At 45.5% G+C, this 22661-nt stretch overlaps 2 protein-coding genes across 3 annotated transcripts in view; both read left to right on the forward strand.

The window, feature by feature from the left end:
- MIB2 (MIB E3 ubiquitin protein ligase 2) overlaps positions 1-3401 on the forward strand; it is a 47078-nt gene extending 43677 nt beyond the window's left edge. For both annotated transcript variants that reach the window (XM_036396211.2, XM_036396213.2), the window contains one exon: positions 1037-3401. In XM_036396211.2, the coding sequence (XP_036252104.1) occupies positions 1037-1278 (242 nt within the window). In that variant the 3' untranslated portion in view covers positions 1279-3401. The remainder of the gene's footprint in view (positions 1-1036) is intronic.
- A 5363-nt stretch (positions 3402-8764) lies between these two features.
- MMP23B (matrix metallopeptidase 23B) lies at positions 8765-21411 on the forward strand. The gene is made up of 8 exons (XM_036396054.2): positions 8765-9086; positions 12122-12231; positions 13459-13598; positions 14579-14746; positions 16255-16419; positions 17582-17692; positions 19027-19153; positions 20309-21411. The coding sequence occupies exons 1-8, from the start codon at positions 8916-8918 to the stop codon at positions 20481-20483; spliced, it is 1167 nt and encodes a 388-aa protein (XP_036251947.1). The 5' UTR covers positions 8765-8915; the 3' UTR covers positions 20484-21411.
- Positions 21412-22661: the final 1250 nt, after the last annotated feature.

Below are 22661 nucleotides of genomic sequence, written 5' to 3' on the forward strand. Positions count from 1 at the left end.
GGTTGGAGTCAGCCTTGTGACTTGATGCCTGGAAAAAAAGCAGGAATCAGCCCCGTGGTACTGGACATGTACAGCTGGCAGAGCCAGAGCTCCTCTTTGCAACTCCCATCGTGCCAAAAATTCCACTTTGACCTGACACTAGACAGGAGCATTTGTCTTTGCTGCAGACTGGCAGCAGAATAAGGATGGGAATTCCAAAGAGGACATTTGCAGGCAAATTTCCAGTGGAGGAGGAACATCGAGGGCTCTGAAATACCGGCAGGATTTCCCTGGCACTGATGTCTTCAGTGCTTGCCTTTGACGAGCTCCCTGTCCCCAAGGACTGGCTTGGAAATCCCTTCTTGCGCCACTGATGTGCAGCTCATTCCAGAATTAGGAATGGGACATCTGTAGGGATGTAATTCAGTAAATCACAGTGTAAACCAGTGATTCAGGAGCAGAAAATCAGCAGTGAGAGCTGCTCTGAGAATATTTACCCAAACTCCAGTTACGCAGGATTTGGGATTCTTTCACTTCACAAAATCAACCAGATGACTCTTATTTATGTAAAACTCTTCATTTATGTAAAACTCTTCATTTATGTAAATGAAAACTGCTTCATTTGTGTAAAACTCAACACAGGTGTTCAGACGGTTTCTTTTCGTTTAACCATGTGTGTCCTGAAAGACAAACACACATTGCTTAGACATTTCTTAGGCAGAAATTGGAGTCCCAAGTGTGACCAGGAGGGTGAGAGAACACAGTAAGGATCCCTGTAAGGATTCCTGGATTAGTGGGGCAGAATATCACAACCAACTTTGAATATTTGCACTTAAAGTGAGCAGCGTATTCCAGAGCACCGAGGCAGGAATCTCAGGCAGGATTTTAAAAAACCCAAACACACACAAACCACTGAGCAAGTAGAAAAAAATGCATCACCCCAAGGATTTTTATTTGATCCCTGGCCGAGGCTGAGTGCGGTGTGAGTGGGATGCTGCTGCTGGGAGGGGCAGAAGAGGAGGTTAATGAGTTAATTAAGGCTGAGCTCTGCCCACAGACAGCACGGAGGTGGAGTGCAGCCCCAGCTCGGAGTGCACGGAGCAGAGGAAGCTGATGGAGGAGCTGCAGAGCCGCTACCGGCAGATGGAGGAGAGGATCACCTGCCCCATCTGCATCGACGACCAGATCAAGCTGGTGTTCCAGTGCGGGCACGGCTCCTGCCCGGACTGCAGCACGGCGCTGACCGTGTGCCCCATCTGCCGCCAGGCCATCCGCGAGAGGATCCACATCTTTGTGTGAGGGTGGCTCTGCTCCTGCCTGTGCCCCATCTGCCCAGGAGAGGATCCACATCTTTGTGTGAGGGAGGATCTGCTCCTGCCTGTGCCCCATCTGCCCAGGAGAGGATCCACATCTTTGTCTGAGGATCTGCTCCTGCCTGTGCCCCATCTGCCCAGGAGAGGATCCACATCTTTGTCTGAGGGTGGCTCTGCTCCTGCCTGTGCCCCATCTGCCCAGGAGAGGATCCACATCTTCATCTGAGTGAGGATCTGCTCCTCCCTGTGCCCCATCTGCCCAGGAGAGGATCCACATCTTTGTGTGAGGGAGGATCTGCTCCTCCCTGTGCCCCATCTGCCTCCAGGCCGTCCAGGAGAGGATCCACATCTTTGTGTGAGGGAGGATCTGCTCCTCCCTGTGCCCCATCTGCCTCCAGGCCGTCCAGGAAAGGATCCACATTCTCGTCTGAGGATCTGCTCCTCCCTCCACCCAGGGGAGGATCCACATCTTTTGTCTGAGGGAGGATCCACATCTTTGTCTGAGGATCTGCTCCTGCCTGTGCCCCATCTGCCCAGGAGAGGATCCACATCTTTGTCTGAGGATGCTGCTCCACCTCCCATCTGCTGCCAGGCCATCGGGGGAGGATCCACATCTTCACCCGAGGATGCTGCTCCTCCACAGCCCCAGCCCTGCCGTGCTTCCCCACCTCCCTGCCCTCTGCAGGGGTTGGGCTCCCTGGGAAAAGGAGGGAAGCACAGGAGGGATGTGCCAGGGGAGGAGGAGGAGGAAGAGGAAGAGGAAGAGGAGTCCCCTCTGGGGTGTCCCTCCCTCACCTGTGCTGCTCATCCACCGCCAGCACCGGACCGAGCGCGCTGCAGAGCTGGGCTGAGCATGAACAGATCCTGGGGTGTCCAGGGCTGAGCATGAACAGATCCTGGGGTGTCCCAGAGCTGAACATGAACAGATCCTGGGGTGTCCCAGAGCTGAACATGAACAGATCCTGGGGTGTTCCAGGGCTGAACAGATCCTGGGGTGTCCCAGAGCTGAACATGAACAGATCCTGGGGTGCTCCAGGGCTGAGCATGAACAGATCCTGGGGTGTCCCAGGGCTGAACAGATCCTGGGGTGTCCCAGGGCTGAACAGATCCTGGGGTGCTCCAGGGCTGAGCATGAACAGATCCTGGGGTGTCCCAGGGCTGAACATGAACAGATCCTGGGGTGTCCCAGGGCTCAGGAGATCCTGGGGTGTCCCAGGGCTGAGCATGAACAGATCCTGGGGTGTCCCAGGGCTGAACATGAACAGATCCTGGGGTGTCCCAGAGCTGAGCAGACCCTGGAATGTTCCAGAGCTGAGCAGGCCCTGGAATGTTCTAGAGCTGAGCAGGCCCTGGAATGTTCCAGAAGCACCCAGGAGTGCTCCCAGCTCCCGAGGGGGTCCCTGGCACCAGCGGAGGTGACAGGGACAGGGACAGGGAGGGGATGTCCCCAGGAGCCCCCTCTGCACCCTGGGCAGAGCTGGGCTCAGGAGTCCTACAGACAGAGTGTGTGCCTTAGAGAAAAAGTAGTGAACACTGATTGATTGGAGAAAATCTGTTACAACACATATTTCTGACCTCTAAGTGACACTCTTCTTCTTCTTCTTCTTCTTCTTCTTCCATATTTTATTTTATTTTTTTTTGGCAGAGCCGTATGTTCAGAGACTCCTGAGCTTTCTATCCATAATGCCAAAGGCAGGTGTTCAATACTCCAATCAAAGTGTAAAGAAAATAAATAGTAATAATTAAGATATGAAGGGGAGGAGGGGGGGAAAAAAATAAAAAGGGATTTCATTTTTGTTTCTTTGTTTTGCAGCAAAACTTAATAAAATAAAAATATATATTTTCCTGAGCATTAAAAAATGAATGTACAAACAGTAGCTGTATTGTTTTCCAGCTGAGTGAAGAATCATCCCCCACTCAGTCATCCTGTAAAGTGAATTTTGGTGGAAGTGTGGCTGTTTGTCTGGGTGCCCAAACCTCCTGTTTGTTGCATATTGGAAGCAATATTTAAACAAACAAAACAAAACAAAATCTCCAGTGTTCCTCTACTCCCTTTGTTCGTTAGCAAAGAGGTGGAAAATCTTTTAAAGAAATGTGGAACTGTGTAGAGCGTGTGGTGGTTGTGGGAATATTGATTATTTATAACCCTGTGGTTTATTCAGAAAGTTAATTCACCACTTCTTGACTTCTGGAGATAACATTTATCCAAATATTCACTTGAGTTTGTTGCAGTTTCAATAGATTTTTTTAAAATCTGTGAAAATGGGTCAGATTTAACCCCTAAATTATTTGTGTGGCTCCTACTTAACACCCAAACAAGCTAAAGCTGAATTTCAGAATCACCTTTGGTGTAAAAAGTTTCTCAGTATCTCCTAGAAATCCAAACTGATGGGAATCCCTTTGGAATAATCCAGAAATTTCCCCAAAATCTTTGCTGGAGTAAACACAAGTGCTCAAAAATACAAATCTGAGCCAACTTCGTCCTTTTTTTGTCCTTTTCTACCTTTTTACTGTTGGATTTCTTGTCGGGTTTAGGATTTTTTGCTGCTTTTTGGATTTCCTGCTGGTTTTTTGATTTCTTGCTGGTTTTTTTTTTGATTTCTGGTTGGGTTTTGGATTTTTTCCTGGTTTTTGGTCCTTTGTGGTCCCAGTAATCTGTGCTGCTCCAAGAGGACTTTTCCACCCACAAATGAATTATTAATATTAAATTAATAATATTATTTAGATTATATTTTATTATAATTATAGTATAATATATAATTATAATTAAATATAATTCTATATATTATAAATATATACAATATTATATATCATTAAATATAATTTAAATTAATTCGTATTGTATAAATTATATTAAAATTCTATTACATTAATAATATTTATAATTTATATTAATATTTATTAATTTATAATTTATATTTATAATTAATACTTATAATTTATATTAATAATATTAATTAATAATACATTGTGTTATATATAATATATAAAATATATTAATATAATAATATAATATAATAATATATACTATAATATGTATAATGTATTTATGTATAATATAGCATATAATATCATAATATATTATTAATATTTATAATTTATAATTATTAATACATCCCACCAGAGAGCAACAAAAAAAAAAATCCCCACCCAGGGGAGCAGTTCTTAGTTTACTGTGGATTCACTTTGTTATCTGTGTTTTGGGAAACATTTTTCCCTGATTTCACCCCAAATTTCTGCTCTCAGGTCCTGCCTGGGCCAGGCCAGTGCAGCATTTCTGTGAGCAACAGCTCAGACTGACAGTGAAGCAAAATATTCCTCTTGCTGTGCCAGCTGGAGCTGCTTTCAGCTCATTTGTTACTCATCAGAGCATGGATTTTTCTAGGAACATCAGCAGATGCTGATCACGAGGGGCTGCAGGGTAAAAAATGGCAAAATTCTCTTTATTAGGCCCCAAACATTCCTGTCCTCCCCTCCCTGGGGAGCATCCAGCACACAAAACCCTTTTTTTAGCCCATAACCCACAGAAAAAATCCCATTTTTCAGTGCCATTCCCACAGGAACCCTGCAGGAATGTTGAGTTGTTCATTTATTTTCTTTTCCCCCCAAGCTGGGGTTGTTGGTTTTATTTTCTTTTCCCCCCAAGCTGGGGTTGTTGGTTTTATTTTCTTTTCCCCCCAGGTTGTGCAGAGTGTGTGGTGATTATGGGAATATTGATAATTTATAACCCTGTGGTTTATTCAGAAAGTTATTTCACCACTTCTCGACTTCTAGAGATAACATTTATCCAGATATTCACTTGAGTTTGTTACAGTTTCGATGGATTTTGGGTTTTTTTAATCTGTGAGAGTGGGAGAGAGGCTTCCAAGTGGAGTTGGGAGCTGAAGGGTGAAATCTCTTAAGTTGTTTTTGAGGGAAATTTTGCTGATTCCTGTGCCATGGACCCAGAGGTCGGGTTGAGGCACTCTGGTGTTATCTTTTTATACTAAAAAATACATGTACAATATTTACAATTCCATCCCAATATCTACCATCTACGTTAGACACTGAGCTTCTACTCTAAACCAATCCAAAAGTGCCAACATCACCCAGAAGATGGAGGCCAAGAAGAAGAAGGAGAAAGGCTGGACATGCCCAGATTCCTCCATCTTTTCCCCTGAACCCCCATTCTAAAAACCCCCAAAAATCTAATTTTCACCCTGTGATAAATTCACTCTCATTCTACTTAAACTTTCGTGGCTTGCAGATCTTCCATCTTAGGACCCTGAGCCCCCCATTCTAAAAACCTCAAAAATCTATTTTCCATCCCATGACAAACTATTATTCTCCTTAAACCTTCTTGACTTGCAATTCTTCATATAAAGGTTGGTGATTGTGTTTTTTCCAAGGGCTAAATCAAAGGCACAGGGGTCTGGGGCTCTGTGCCAGAGTCTCTGAGCCCCCTGGGCAGGGGCTGGAGCTCTCCAGGGCAGCCAGAGGGATCTCCTGGGTTCTGACAGAGTCCAACCCAAACATCTGCACCCCAGGACCTCTGCAGCTGAGCCTGGGGAGGTGTGGGAGCATCCCCAGCAGGGCCCCCAGGGTTCTGTGCCCTGGTGGCTCCAGAGGAGCAGGGATTTCACCAGCAGAGCTCCCCAAGGGTTTCCTGAGGCTCCCTCAGCTGCGTCTGGGAGTCCTGGATCCTCTCCTCAGCTGACTCTCATTGCCCTAAAAGCTGAGGTTTGTCTTGGCCTCAGTGCTCAGCTGGTTTCTCAGCAAATATTTGGCTTGAACTGGAATAATTCTGCAAGCTCCCTGCAGCCAGGGTTTGGTGGGGTTGGATGTGCTGAGTTTCCCTGTGGATGGGCACAGTGGGCAGAGAGAGCAGAGTGCTTCCCTGCTCACCCTTCTGATCCCCCCAGCACAACCTGACAGGATCCTGGAACGTCCCAGAGGTTTTGAATCAGCTCTGCAGGCCCAGGTTCCCATTCAGGCAGCACAAGATAAAACAGATCATGTGCAGCACGGTCTCTTCCCATTCAGAACCGCCTGTGACTCATGGAAAAGTCACAGAACTTTCCTTGGCTCTGCTCGCCCTCGGTGGCTGCATGGAGAAGCATTCAGGAACACTGAGGTCCTAAAAATGCACTTTGCTGAAGCTCTGTGCGCTCACTCAGCTGTGCTGAGGTGGATTCCACACAAACTTTTACTTTATGAAGGGAACTCTTGCTCCCTTCAGGCTCTGCTTGTGTGAGTCCCCAGTCTCTGCTTAAAATTTGGGCTCTTCACAAAAATGAGACCTGAAACCCTCCAGGAATCCCCTCAGTGCCACAAAAATGAGGTATTGAGGGGATTCTTGGAGGGTTTCAGGTCCTGCCAGATTCCACATGGACCTTGGGCAGATCTCCTCACCTGCCCAGTGCTGGTTTATAAACCCAGTTTAATCCTGCCTGTCCAAGGTGCAGGATAAAGCCCTGCCCTGGGTCAGGATTAAACTGCCCTAAATTGGGATTAAACTGCCCCAGGTCAGGATTAAACTGCCCTAAATTGGGATTAAACTGGCCTAGGTCAGGATTAAACTGGCCCAGGTCAGGATTAAACTGCCCTGGGTCAGGATTAAACTGCCCCAGGTCAGGATTAAACTGGCCTGGGCTGCTCCAGGGTGTGCAGTGCATGAACTGAAATCTCCCTCCAGCTCTGCTGAGTCCTCCTGGCTCTGGGAGAGGCCCTTGAAGCTGGGACTGAAACTCAATGTTCTTCCAGCTCTGGGGTTGATAACAATATTTTTCTTTCAAGCCAGTGCTGCCTTGCTGGAGAAGAGCTCTTGGCTGGAGGTCTGGAGCCCCATTTCAAGGCAAGTTTTTCCTTCAAGATTCCCCTCTCCATCAGCATTTTTCTGTTCTCTGCAGGCTCTAAAAGAAACCGAGAATTCAGGCATAGCTCAGTTGAGTTTCCCCCTTGGCTGTGATTGCAGCTCAAGCCACCAGCAGGGCTGAATGTGCATCTCTGGAGCTCCAAATGCAGGATTTGTGCAGAGCCATGCACAGGCAGCGCTGCTGGGGAAGGAGGAACCGTCCCTGGAAAGCAGCTGAGGGCAGCCAATTCCACGGGAGGGAGAGCTCGGGACCCTGGGATTCTGCTCTTCCTCCCCTCTGTAATTCTGTCCCTTCTTTCCTTGCCCGCCCCTCCTTATCCTGTCCTTTTCCTGGGGTCTGAGCCACTGCTGCACTTTTCTGCCCTTTTCCTGTTGGATTTCTTGGTGGTTTTTGGATTTTTGTGGTGGTTTGTCTTGGTGAGAGTCGAAAATGTTCATGGAATTGCACACCCAGACTCCCTGGCCTTATTTCTCCTGAGCTGTTTGACAGCTCCAGGCCACTTTGAGACTGAAAATATATGAAACCAATAAAACATTGCAGGCTTGATTATGAACTAGGGTGGAAAAAATTCCAATTCAAGCCTTTTTCATTATTAAAATTACAAGGCTTTTCTGAAACCCTTCGAGTGCCTCAGATGCCCCCAAGGAATTTTTACATGACCTTCCCCCTCCCTGGCATTCGCTGGTGGAACTGGGGAGAATTCCTGCAGAATTCCTTTTCCTCTGAGAGGGCAGAACTGGGGCTGAGTTCACCCCACCTCAGGATGAGACAGAAAAGTGCAGCTGTCTCTGAAAACCTGAGAATTTCTGAGTGAGATTTTTCAGCTGTCTCTGAAAACCTGAGCATTTCTGAGTGAGATTTTTCAGCTGTCTCTGAAAACCTGAGGATTTCTGAGTGAGATTTTTCAGCTGTCTCTGAAAACCTGAGAATTTCTGAGTGAGATTTTTCAACTCTCTCTGAAAACCTTAAAATTTCTGAGTGAGCTTTTCCTAAAAGCCCTGAATGGATTTGGAGATGCCTCAAAGAACCTCCCAGGCAAACCCTCCAAGCCTCTTTGGGACCCAAACCCAGCGGGACACCAGAATAACCCAAGCCCAGCAGAAACTGCAGCTCCCAGCCAGGTTTTCTGCAAGAGGGGCTGCTGTTTATTTCTGTGGGAGTTTCTCATCTCCCCGAGCAGTTTCCCAGCAGAGAGAGCCCAGCCTGCTCTCGTTTTTCACCCAGGGCAGCTGTGACAAATGACGTGGAGCATCCCCAGTGACACATTCCAAGGGGCTGATTCCTCTGGATTCCTCTTGCTGCCCTCTCCCCCGGTTTTATTTGAGGTTTTTTTCTCATTACACGAAGCTGACAACTGCAGATTGGCCCTGTGTTGCTCACAGAGTTAAAGAGAAGAGTTCACGTCCAACCCCAGCTTGTTTCACTTTGCTGCTGCTCCTGGGCCAGCCCAAATTTCAGCTGCAGTAACACGATCCCACTTGGCAGAGCCTGAGAGAATCTTTGGCACATTGCAAAGAGGCTTAATGTAAAGTCTGCTTTTTTTTTTTTTTCCTTTTAGAAAAATCTTTTTCTTTTTTTTTTTTTTCTTTTTTTTTAGGGCTTTTTGAAACTCCTCTGGTTGTGCACAGCTCTGGCAGCAGCTGCAGGGCTGCTCACAAATGCGAGCTCAAGGATCACAGATGCTTTCAGTGCAGGGAATGTCTTGAGTGCCTGTCCCCCCAAAAAAAAAAAAACCAAACAAATCCTCCAGAAAGCCCTGGAGAAGGACATGGCCCGGGCCGAGCAGCTCCCTGCAGGCAGGAGGAGAAGCTCCCTGGGCCTGCAGCAGAAGAGGAGCAGGGGCTGCGGGACCACGCTGGGGTTCTTGTGTCTGGTGCCTGTGCTGGCCTTGCTGGGAGCTGTGGAATTTCCAGCTGGAGCTGCAGTTCAGGAAATTCAGGTGAGGAGGAGGAGGAGGAGGAGGAGGAGGAGGGATCTGAGCCTCAGATGCCTGGGAGGGGAGGGCGTTGTCCAAGAGAGGTGCAGGTGTGCTCTGGATAGAGGCTGGAACCTAAATATCTACATGTCTAAATAGATAAATATCTAATCTAAATGGATAAATGTGTCTAATAGCTCTATAGATAAATATAGATAAATAGATCTATAGACAAATAGATCTAAACAGACTTAAATAGGTACAAATAGATCTAAATAGATAATGATCTAAATAGATAAATAGATCTCGATAGATCTATAGACAAATAGATCTAAACAGAACTGAATAGATCTCAGATCTAAATAGATAAATATCTTAATAGATAAATGTCTAAATATCTAATCTCAACAGATAAATAGATCTCAATAGATCTATAGACAAATAGATCTAAACAAACCTAGATAAGTATCTAAACAGATAAATGTCTGACTATCTAATCTAAATAGATAAATAGATCTGGATATAGAGACAAATAGATCAAAGTAGATAAAGATCTAACTAGATGAATGTCTAAATGTGTAATCTAAAATAATAAATAGATCTCAATAGGTCTGTGGACAAACAGCTCTAAATAGATAAGTGTATAAACAGATAAATGTTTTAATGTCTGGTGTTTTAATTTAAAGAGAGCAGAGCCCGGGCAGGAGGGTTGGGCTCAGCCCTGCAGCTCCTTTGATCCAGCAGTGATTGATGCTCTGCTTTGGATTTCAAGCAGAAGTTACACATTATTTTAATTTTTTCCCTTTGTTTGTTCAGCCCTAATGGCTTGAAGCTTTTATTCTCAGTAGTTATAGAAAATAAAGTCATTTTTCTCCCCTGGGGCTGCAGTTTTCCCTGCAGCAGGAGGAGCCAGCAGGATCTTCCTGGCTGGAATTGTTCTCTGCTGGTGCCCAGGGGGCTGGGAGAGCTCAGGGTTCCCCCTGTGCTGGAATTTAATTATTTTCATTAAATATAAAATATAACGCATCAATAGATAATAGATAATAAATATATAATATATAATATATAATGTTTATATATAATGTTTTTATATAATGTATTGTATATTATATATTATATAAATATAGTACAATTTATTCTATATTCGATATTATAATATAGAATATCTTTTATAAAATATATAAAATAGATAATCCATATTATATATTATCTATTATATGTATAATGTATGTAATAGAATATATATTACCTATTACATTATATATAATGTATATAGTATATAATCTATAATGTATGATCTATAATATATAAAATATATTATATGCAATCTATAATATGTAATATAAATCTAAAATATGAAATATAAAATGTAAAATAGCTATATTATATATTAATATATTAATGTATAGAATATATCTATATAGTATATTAAATATAGAATATTTTCACAAAAGAACTGTCCTCACAAAGCTGCTGCTGCTGGTCTCAGCTGCAGGAAAATCTGAAATTTCTCCTTGAAGGAGAGAAAAATGCTGAGATGTGGTCAGAAGAGAGGGAAATGGGGCTGTCAGCCATGGGCAGGAGAAGTTTTCCAGCCTTTCAAGCCATGGAAAGTTCCTGTGCTCTTCAGGCCCAGGTGACACCAGGGATGTGGTTTGGCCACTGCCTTGGTGCCTCTGGAGCCCAATTTCCAACGTTTTAGCCCCAAAAAAGGGGAGACAGAGCTGCAAAACTTCCCAAAACCCCACGTTGGGTCCCATTCATTTCCCTCCAGGTTCTAAAAGGCTTTTCCAGCTGGAGCCAGGCGTGTCACACGCAATTCCAGGAGCCCCTGGGCTGTTCCATGCTTTAAAGGCACTCCAGGCTTTCCAGGGCTTCTCTTGGCTTTGAGGGCATTTCAGAGCTCTCTGAAAGAGCTCCCTGCACAAAGAGCTCCCTGTTTCAGTCATTTCTCAGATTTACAGCTGGGCAGTGATGGAGGAAATGAGAACTTTCCAGGCAGAGCTGCAGCACTTGCTGTGGCCAGGAGCCTCCTGAGGGCTCATTCCTGCTCTCCAAGAAGGAGAGGGGATGGTTGGGGATGATGCAGGGCTGGTTTGGGATGTTTTGGGCTGGTTTGGGCTGGTTTGGGATGATGCAGGGCTGGTTTGGGATGTTTTGAAATGATGCAGGGCTGGTTTGGGATGTTTTGGGATGATCTGGGATGTTTTGGGCTGGTTTGGGATGTTTTGGGCTGGTTTGGGATGATGCAGAGCTGGTTTGGGCTGATCTGGGATGTTTTGGGCTAGTTTGGGATGTTTTGGGATGATGCAGGGATGTTTTGGGATGTTTTGGGCTGGTTTGGGATGTTTTGGGATGTTTTGGGATGATGCAGAGCTGGTTTGGGCTGGTTTGGGATGTTTTGGGATGTTTTGGGATGATGCAGAGCTGGTTTGGGCTGGTTTGGGATGTTTTGGGATGTTTTGGGGTGATGCAGGGCTGGTCTCATCCCTTGGATACCCCTCAGGTAGAGCCAGAGCTGCTCCCAGCCCCAGGTTTTGCTCCATGGAGGTTTTTATTCCGCCCTCTGAAGCCCCCTAGAACAGAGGCTTTAAGAGAATAAATTGGGATTTATTCAAGTCCTTCAAGAGGTGCCCCTTGGGCAGTGAAAAACCTCTGAGAGTTTTCAGAAACCTCTGGGTTTCCAGCCCAGGGTGGGTGATGGTCACAGGTTTTTTCCACAATTAAAATTTGGTCCATTTACATATCAGGGGTTAACCCTCCAGTTACAGCTTCAGGTAATGAAGTCATTTACCCCAATTCTCCCCCAGAAATTTAATTTTATTTATACTTTTCATGGCCTGAGGCTGTGGGGTGTCCTTGGATCTCAGGCCTGGAGGAATTGTTGTGTCTGACAAAATGTGAAAACACTGGCTAACACTTTATCATGAAATTTAGAGTCATGCAGTGCAGCATTTGAGAAATAGAGGCTAAATAAATTAAATATAAAGGCTAAATCTTAAGGCATGGCCTGTCCTGGGTGTCCTGGAGCTTCTCCCATCTCCTGTTTTGTCTTTAAGGAAGATGTGCCAGGCCCAGCTGTGCCCAGCCCGGCCCCTGCCCAGCGCAGCCGGCGCTACACCCTGACCCCCGGGCACCTCCGGTGGGACCACTTCAACCTCACCTACAAGTAAGGCCTGGGACAGCCCCAGAAACCATCCTGGGCCTTCTCCTGCTCCATCTGAAATCATCCTGGGCCTTCTCCTGCTCTGAAACCATCCTGGGCCTTCTCCTGCTCTGAAACCATCCTGGGCCTTCTCCTGCTCTGTCTGAAACCATCCTGGGGCCTTCTCCTGCTCTGAAACCATCCTGGGCCTTCTCCTGCTCTGAAACCATCCTGGGCCTTCTCCTGCTCTGAAACCATCCTGGGCCTTCTCCTGCTCTGAAACCATCCTGGGGCCTTCTCCTGCTCTGTCTGAAACCATCCTGGGCCTTCTCCTGCTCTGAAACCATCCTGGGGCCTTCTCCTGCTCTGAACCCATCCTGGGCCTTCTCCTGCTCTGAAACCATCCTGGGGCCTTCTCCTGCTCTGAAACCATCCTGGGGCCTTCTCCTGCTCTGAAACCATCCTGGGCCTTCTCCTGCTCTGAAACCATCCTGGGGCCTTCTCCTGCTCTGTCTGAAACCATCCTGGGCCTTCTCCTGCTCTGAAACCATCCTGGGCCTTCTCCTGCTCCATCTGAAACCATCCTGGGCCTTCTCCTGCTCTGTCTGAAACCATCCTGGGCCTTCTCCTGCTCTGAAACCATCCTGGGCCTTCTCCTGCTCTGTCCAGTGGCTTTGGGTCTTGGTCCTGTGGTTTTTGTAAGAATCTGCTGCTGGGGTCCTGTGGGGTCAGCAGCAGGTGGGGAAAACCACAGAGAATGAGAATGAGAATGAGAATGAGAATGAGAATGAGAATGAGAATGAGAATGAGAATTCACAGGTGGGGAAAGTCACAGGAGAACGTGGAGTCAGATTCATCATTCCTCCCTGCCACCATGGGGCACCTGATAAACACCCCAGGTGTGCTGTGTGTCCCTGCTGTATAATATAAATATAAAATAACATAATGTGATATAATGTGATATAATATGATATAACATAATATGATATGATATGATATAATGTGATATAATATGATATAACATAATATGATATGATATAATATAATATAATATAATATAATATAATATAATATAATATAATAATATAATATAATATAATATAATATAATATAATATAATATAATATAATATAATATAATATAATATAATATAATATAATATAATAAAGCCTTCTGAGAGCATGGAGCCCGATGCACCGCTCCTCCCTGCCCCTGGTAAAGCCCGTGGGTGTCTGTCTGTGTGTCCTGCAGGATCCTGTCCTTCCCCAGGAACCTCCTGAGCCCCAGGGCCACGCGCCGGGGGCTGGCGGCCGCGTTCCGCATGTGGAGCGAGGTGTCCCCGTTCAGCTTCAGGGAGGTGCCCCGGCACCTCCCCAGCGACCTCAAAATCGGTGAGTGCCCCCCTGGGTCCTGCCCGGGGCCAGGGAGCTGTGGGTGGGGTAATTCCAGCAATTCCAGGCTCTAACGCAGGGTTTGGGAGGCAGGAGAGCCCTCCTGAGCTGAGTGAGCTCTTGGGTAGATTTTGGGGTGTCCTTTGCCTTTAGCCAGGCAAAGAAAAAGTAATTTTGTCTGCTCAAGGAAATATTAATGTCACAGTTAACGCCTCTTGTGAAGCTTCAGGCATTTGCCAAGAATAAACCCTCAAATTCTGCTGCTGGGAAAGCCACAGGAGAATAAGAATGAATGAGAATAAGAATGAGAATAAGAATAAATAATAAGAATCCACAGGTGAGGAAAGCCACAGGAGAATGAGAGTAAGAATAAGAATAAAAGAATAAGAATAAGAATAAGAATAAGAATAAGAATAAGAATAAGAATAAGAATAAATAATAAGAATCCACAGGTGAGGAAAGCCACAGGAGAATGAGAGTAAGAATCTACAGGTGAGGAAAGCCATGGGAGAATAAGAATGTACAGGTGGGGAAAGCCACAGAACAAGAATCCACATTTTCTCATGTTCTCATTTTTTGTGAGAGACATTTTTGTGAGACACATTTTTGTGGATGATCTCCACAATCATCCATTGTGGAGGTTTTTTGTGGATGACATTTTTGATGACATTTCTGTGGATGACAGATTTTTTGACGATTTTTTTGTGGGGAATTTTAGGGATTGGTTGTTGGTTTGCTGTGATTTTTCTGCAATTGTTTTTTTTTTGACTAATTTTTTGAGAACACCTCATTTTTTTTCTTTTTTTGTTGATGTACTCAAATGGGATTGTCAGTCTTTAAGGTCAGTTTGAAGGTGGTGAGTGCTACAGTGCTATGTCCAAGAAGTGGACGAAGTGTTTTGAGAACTTTTTGAGAATTTCCCTGTCTCCCCTGACCCCCAGGGGCACAGAAAACCCTCAGGCTGCTGCTTTTCCCCACAGGTTTCTACTCCATCAACCACACGGACTGCCTGGAGTCCCTGACCCACCACTGCTTCGATGGCACCACGGGGGAACTGGCCCACGCCTTCTTCCCTCCCCATGGGGAAATCCACTTTGATGACCACGAGTATTGGATCCTGGGCAACACCAGGTTCAGCTGGAAGAAAGGTGAGCACAGGGAGAACGTGGAATAGCTGGGGTTTGGATTTTAGCCTGGGATTTGCCTGAGCTGGCAAAGTGGCAATAAGGAATAGTTGGGGTTTTATTGTGTGTGGGGTTGGAAGTTGTTGTTCCTCTGCCCTGAGCCCCAGCTGAGTGGTGGAAATTCCATCTCTTGCTGAAATGATTGGAATTAGTGAAATTATTGGATAGTTCAGCCTCATCCATCAGTTAAAATCCACGTGCTGGATGCTGCCAAGAGGCTCGAGCTGGACTCCAGGCTGGGGAGGTCAAACAAGAGCCTCTTTCAGCCTGGAACCTTCCCAAGCCCATTTCTGCAGCTCAGGGCTGTGGGAGCAAAGAGCAGGAAGCTGAGGAGGGTCAGTGGGTCAAACATTGCTGCCCAGAGCAGCTCTCCTGGAGCCTGGCACTGCTCTGGGAATTAGAACCACATGGAAATCATTGGCTGGATTTGGGCCCAAGGAGACACAGAGGAGCTGAACCTGGGGCAGTGTTGCCCATTCTAGTGCTGAAATTGATGCCTTGTGAAGGCTGAGCTGGAACAGGGACTGGACAGAGTTAAAGAATAAAGCAGGGATTTATTAAAAGGCCTCAATGGATCCACCTTGGGCCTGGCCAGGGCTACACCCAAGATGAACCAAAATGGTCCCAAAATGCTCGACCGCTCGTGGGGTCTGTCACTTTTACAAGTTCTGCTCCATTTGCATATTGGAGTTAATTGTCCAGTTATTAATAATTCATTCATAATTCATAATATTCAGCTTATGAAGTCCCACCCTGCTTGTTTTTCTCTCTCCAGCCCACGTTGTTTGTGCTCCTGGGCTGAGATTTGGATCATTTGTCCTTGGTCCCCAGCTGGAGCAGGAATTGTTTTGTCTCCCTGCTCTGTGCAGAGAGCTCAGCATCCCATAATATGAAACCCAGACCCACTAAAGCAGCACAGAATGAGAAAAATAGAAAATCTAAAACCTGAGGGATCAGCACAGAATCTGGAAAATAGAAAAGCCAAAACCTGAGGCATCAATTTGAGCACAGGTTGTTCATCAGTGCCATCATTGTGGGGAGTCACTGCTCAGTTTTTGGGTCCAGCCTCTGGGCCCAATATATAAATCTTTATATAATATTATATATATATTATATCTTTATACAATATATAAACTTTATATAAATATATAAAGTTATATCTCTAAGTTATATCTGAAGAAGGAATTGTTTTGTCTCCCTGCTCTGTGCACAGAGCTCACCATCCCTTAATGTGAAACCCAGACCCACACACTAAAGCAGCTCAGAACCTGAAAAACAGAAAATCCAAAACCTGAATCAGCACAGAATCTGGAAAATAGCAAATCCAAAACCTGAGTGAGGCATCAGTACAGAACCTGAACAATAGGAAAGCTAAAGCCGAGGCATCCAACCCTTTCCTCTGGTTCCACACCAGGCAGAGCTGCTGCTAAAGCTGCTGTGCAGCCCAGTCCCAGGTGGTTTCCTCTCCCCAGGAGTGTGGCTGACTGACCTGGTGCACGTGGCTGCCCACGAGATCGGACACGCCCTGGGCCTCATGCACTCGCTGAACCCCAGCGCGCTCATGCACATCAACGCCACCCTGACGGGCAGGAAGAGCATTTCCCAGGATGAGGTGTGGGGGATCCACAGGCTCTACGGTGAGACACCACCTCCATCCCTGCAGGTTTTGCCTCAGGTGCCAGCTGGGTGCTGTGGAGCAGTGGTGGTGTCACATCCCAGCCCGGGCTCCTGTATCGTGGGTATTTGAAATGATGGGGAGGAGTCCATGGATATCAGAAGGCTGATTAATGACTTTATTATACTGTATTATTCTATATTATATTACATTACATCTAAACTGAATCTCCCAAGCACTCAACTGCCCAGAATCTTGTGACTTTCAGCCAACAGTCCCCACACACACACAGACCTGGCCCTGACAGGCCAAGGAACAAAACTCCATCACTGTGGGTAAACAATCTCCACACTGCATTCTGCTTTGGCACAAACACAGGCACAGCAAATGCTAAGAATTGTTTTTCCTTTCCCTGAGGTTCAGAGAATGTGAATCTCAGAAATATTCTTGGTGTTAGGAAAATTAATCTACAAACAGCAGAGGTTTATGTCCAAAAAGGAGACAGAGGAGCCCTTGTACTTTATTCCAATACAGGGAGAGGCCATGGGGCATCCCCTGGGATCTCTCCAATTTTTGGAGGATGCAGCCTCCTTTTTATCCCAATTTCCAGCCACATTTCCCTTCTCTCTTTCCCCATTTCTGAGGTACTTGAGAGGTTCAAGCCTGATACACCTGATACCAAAGATTTCCCTCCCTTTAATTTTTAATTCTTATGGAATTTAGGGGTTTTTCCCCATTTCTGAGGTACTTGAGAGGTTCAGACTTCCTGATACCAAAGATTTCCCTCTACTGTATAACCCTCCCTTTAATTTTTAATTCTTACTGAATTTAGGGGTTTTTCTTCCCCATTGTTTCTTTCATCTCTCAATGTCTAATTTCATTTATCAGCAAACCTAAAGTTTATTTCTAAAAGCAAATATCTCTTTCCATTCATCAATCAGTGGAATCCTTCCCATTGTTTCTTTTATCTCCCAGAGCTGGTTTTTTATCTACCAGCAGCTGGTTTGGAAAGACAAATCCACCATTCCTCTCATGGGGAATCGCTGTGCCTTGCTTTTCTCTGTGAAATGTGGTGTCACTCCTGCTTTAGAGCCCTCCCCATGCCAGCTCCTCCTGGTCCCTTCTGACGTTTCACCTCCAGCTGGTTGTTCAGCCTCCCTGACAGCTCCTCTGCTCCGCTCCAGGCTGCAAGGACAGGTTGTTCATGTGCCCAGCGTGGGCTAGGAGGGGATTCTGTGAGGAGCGCAGGAAGCTGATGAAGAAGCACTGCCCCGCCACCTGCGACTTCTGCTACGGTACCGGGGCTGCTCTGGGGCTGGGGAGGGGGGAAATGCACAGGGAGGGGGGAAAAATGCACAGAGAGGGGGGAAAAGTGCACAGGAAGAGGGAAAAGTGCACAGGAACAGGGGAAAATGCACAGGAGGAGGGAAAAGTGCACAGGGACAGGGGAAAATGCACAGGGAAGAGGGAAAAGTGCACAGGAAGAGGGAAAAGTGCACAGGGAAGAGGGAAAAGTGCACAGGGAGGAGGGAAAAGTGCACAGGGAAGAGGGAAAAGTGCACAGGAAGAGGTAAAAGTGCACAGGAAGAGGTAAAAGTGCACAGGGAAGAGAGAAAAGTGCAAAGGGAGGAGGTAAAATGCACAGGGAGGAGGTAAAAGTGCACAGAGAGGGGGTAAAAGTGCACAGGGAAGAGGGAAAAGTGCACAGGGAAAAGGTAAAAGTGCACAGGGAGGAGGTAAAAGTGCAAAGTGCACAGGGAGGGGGTAAAATGCACAGGGAGGGGGTAAAATGCACAGGGAAGAGGGAAATGTGCACAGGGAGGAGGTAAAAGTGGGGCTGGGACAGGCAAAATCTTCATTTCGTACCAGGGATCAGTGACACAAATGATCCAGCTCCAAGCAGCACAACACAACAGAGATGGAGTTTTGTACAGCTGAGAGCAGATCCAGGCCTGGAATGAGGAATAATCCAGCATTTCTGGAGTGGAACATGAAATTCCTCTCTGGAATTTAATTCCTCTCTTCAGCTGAGGCAGGGAATAGCAAGGCAGAGAGAGGGGCTGCAGGGATGGGGCAGAAACAGGACAGAAACATCCCCAGCACAGGACAGGACAGAAAGGTGATTAGTACAGGGTGTTAATCACCTTCTCCAGCCCCAGCTCATGGATCCAGGTAAGGAGCTAATGCAGGGCAAGTTGCTGCAGCTGTGGCAGATAAATTGAGTTCAGATAAAAAAATGCTGGAATAAAAAAAGGAATAAAAAATGGAATAAAAAATATTCCTTAGGATGTCCTGGATAAGCACTGCATCTTCAGCACAGGGGGTTTTGGGGTTTTTTGGGCCACATTAATGAAAGATGCAATTGGATAATTACAAAGCCAGATATTCCATACACTGGACTGTTCACATCCTCTTCCACAGCTGTGAAAGGGACAAGATGATTTTTATTACACCACAAAATTTTTATCTTTGCGCATCAATCGTGTTCTCTGTCCACCCAAGAACCGCTCAGGAAGAGGAGGCGCTTTTCAATTTATACTTTTAAAGCTCCTTAAATGATGATTTTCCGAAAGGCTTTTGGGGGAAGAAAGCTCCTTCACTGCTGCCATTTCCTCCTCTCCCTGCACAGAATTCCCATTTCCAACGGTGCCCCCCACTCTGCCCCCACCAAGGACCAAAACCAAGACAGTGTCTGAGGGCAGGAACGTCACCTTCCGCTGCGGGCAGAAAATCATCCACAAAAAAGGCAAAGTCCAGTAAGTGCTGTCCTCATCCAGGCCCTAGGAAACTGCAGATGCCAAAAAATCCAGGAGGAAAAATCAGAAAAATAGGGTGAAGAAGAATGGAGTTTATAATCTGGAGCTCAAGGAGGATAAAATCCAATATATATATATTTATTTCTTTATATAAATAGAAATATATATATTTTATATATAGCACAAAGCTATTTCCTACTATCAAACTGAATTCCCTGGCTTGAATATTTATATTCTTTAAATTCTGCAAAATAGTTATTAAAATGTTATATATATATATATATATATATATATATATATATGTCTATATATAATATATATAAATAATATAATTATATAATATATAGTATAATAAATATCTATAAATATAATAGCAATAAATGTATAGTAATATAAATATATATAGACATAATAATTATGTCTATATATATACTATATATTATAATATAAAACTGAATTCCCTGGCTTGAATATTTATATTCTTTAAATTCTGCAAAATAGTTATTAAAATGTTATATATATATATATATTTTATATATATATATATATATATAAATATAGTATAATAAATATCTATAAATATAATAACAATAAATGTATAGTAATAGAAATAGATATAGATATAATAATTATATACTATATATTTTATATATTTTATACGTATTTATATTTTTATAATTTTATTTTTAGTATTTTAATATTTCTACAATTTTCTATTTTTTTAATATAAATATTTCTATTCTTTATATTCTGCAAAAAACCTGTAAAATTGAAGTTTACCCTTTCAGGTTTTAATTAGTTGGTTGTTACTGAAGTATGAACAGGTTCTGGATGGATCTAAAATTTAGGTTGGCTCAAATCCATGAGGACCCAAATTCCCATCAACTTTCAGAGATTCAAACTCCAGAATCACTCGTGATTATGCCCTGATTATCCACCTGAAATAAAGAGTAAAACTCAACTGTGTTTTGCTAAAGACTCTGCTCTACACTTATTCAGCAAAATTTATGAGTAGAAATAACTAATATTAGTAGAAATAAATAATAATATTTCTATGAGTAGAAATAACTAATATTAGTAGAAATAAATAATAATATTTCTATTAGTAGAAATAACTAATATTCATGTTTAACTTGAATATTTTTCTTCTGCCAGCTGGTATAAAGATAAGGAACTTCTGGAATATTCCTACCCAGGTTATTTATCCCTAAATGAAGATCACATGAGCATCATTGCAAACGCAATCAATGAAGGAACTTACACTTGCATAGTGAAGAAAAAAGAAAGAATCCTGACTACTTATTCCTGGAGAATCAGACTGAAGCACTGAGCCAGCCCTGGATTCAGCTCCTGCTCCTGTTTCCAGCTGGTTTTTGGCATTTTAGATTTAATCTCCAATAGTGCAACTGAATTCTTCATCAGCTGCTTTGGTACCTTGGGCTAAGCAGCCTCTGGGACTGGTTACTGGAATGTCAAACTCCTCCAGATTCCTTCGAATGATAAAGAATTTATCAACTATTTGCTGTACAGAGAATTAAAAACGGTTTTTTTTTGTAAGAAAAGCGTCAGGTGGAGCTGTGTGAACTGCTGCAAACCAGGAGCAGACTCTGCCCAGCCCCTGGCACAGTGGATGGCAGGAAAAGGACAAATGGAACACTCTGAGTGTTTTCCTGCCATTTTTACAGAACAAATTACACTGCTAAGCCTTAATATCACTTTTCTTTCACTGGTCAGGAGGATGAGGGTCACACAAACCCTGCTTTGCTCCTTGTTCCAGCATGTTCAGTTCAAGGGCCCAGAGAGCAGCTCTTCCCCCAGCTGGATTCCTGCGGTTTGAGGGTTTTCCTCTTACCCCAAGAGCCATTTCTTGCTCAGAGTTTGGTCCTTGAGGGGTTTGAGCTGCTCAGTTTGGTCCTTGAGGGGGCAGCACTGCCCAGTTTGGTAATTAAGGGTCTGCACTGCCCAGTTTGGTAATTAAGAGTCTGCATTGCTCAGTTTGGTAATTAAGGGGTCTGAGCTGCTCAGGTTTTGGTCCTTGAAGGGTCTGCACTGCCCAGTTTGGTAATTAAGGGTCTGCACTGCCCAGTTTGGTAATTAAGGGGTCTGAGGTGCTCAGAGTTTGGTTCTTGAGGGGTCTGCATTGCTCAGAGTTTGGTAATTAAGAGTCTGCACTGCCCAGTTTAGTCCTTGAGGGGTCTGCGCTGCTCAGAGTTTGGTAATTAGGGTCTGCACTGCTCAGAGTTTGGTAATTAGGGTCTGCACTGCCCAGTTTGGTAATGAAGGGCTCTGAGCTGCCCAGTTTGGTAATGAAGGGCTCTGAGCCTGGAGCCCTGTGGGCCTGGGGTGATTTCCTCCCTCAGGAGGAGGGGACAGTGCCCATGCAGTGCCCCATGCAGTGCCCCTTGCTGTGCCCCTTGCAGTGCCCTTGCAGTGCCCCATTTGTGCCCCATGCAGTGCCCCTTGCAGTGCCCCATGCAGTGCCCATGCAGTGCCCCATGCAGTGCCCATGCTGTGCCCCATGCAGTGCCCCATGCAGTGCCCATGCAGTGCCCCATGCAGTGCCCATGCAGTGCCCCATGCAGTGCCCCTTGCAGTGCCCCTTGCAGTGCCCCTTGCAGTGCCCTTGCTGTGCCCCATCTGTGCCCTTGCAGTGCCCATGCAGTGCCCCATGCAGGGCCCCATGCTGTGCCCATGCTGTGCCCATGCTGTGCCCTTGCAGTGCCCCATGCTGTGCCCATGCAGTGCCCCATGCAGTGCCCATGCAGTGCCCCATGCAGTGCCCCTTGCAGTGCCCCTTGCAGTGCCCCATGCAGTGCCCTTGCTGTGCCCCATCTGTGCCCCATGCAGTGCCCTTGCAGTGCCCCATGCAGTGCCCCATGCAGTGCCCCATGCAGTGCCCATGCAGTGCCCATGCTGTGCCCCATCTGTGCCCTTGCTGTGCCCCATGCAGTGCCCTTGCAGTGCCCCATCTGTGCCCTTGCAGTGCCCCATGCAGCTGGAGAGGAGCTGGGGCAGGGAAGCTGGGAAGGGAACAGCTCCATGTAAACCCAAACCATGCACTGGGGTCAGGCTTGAATCCTCCACAGCTTCCCTGCACTCCTGGCTTCCTGGGGAAGCTTCTGGAATCAGGAATGCTCAGCTGTTTCTCCTTCAGGCTGAGGGGAACGGGGAGTTTTGGTTTCCCCCACAGGAAAACATCCAGACTGCTTTCCCCAGCTCAGCCCTGCCCCTCTCCAAAACGGACTGAAACTGATAAAACGTTCAGGACTGTAGTCGATCCTGGCTGGCCTGGTGCCCAGCTGTGGCTGCAGGACAATGTGGTGTTTTCCAGATCTCCCTGTTCCCAAAACAAAGTGACAGCTTCACAAATCAGGGGCTCCAGAGGATGAGATTCCAGCAGGATTCCTCCTCTCCTCTTTCCCCAGAAAGGACTGGAATGTGGCCTTGCACAACCACTAAAGCTGAGTTCTTCTCTGGATGGAAAAAGGGCATCTATAAAAAACCAAAC

This window comes from Molothrus ater, chromosome 23, assembly GCF_012460135.2.
Source record: "Molothrus ater isolate BHLD 08-10-18 breed brown headed cowbird chromosome 23, BPBGC_Mater_1.1, whole genome shotgun sequence".
NCBI lineage: Eukaryota > Metazoa > Chordata > Aves > Passeriformes > Icteridae > Molothrus > Molothrus ater.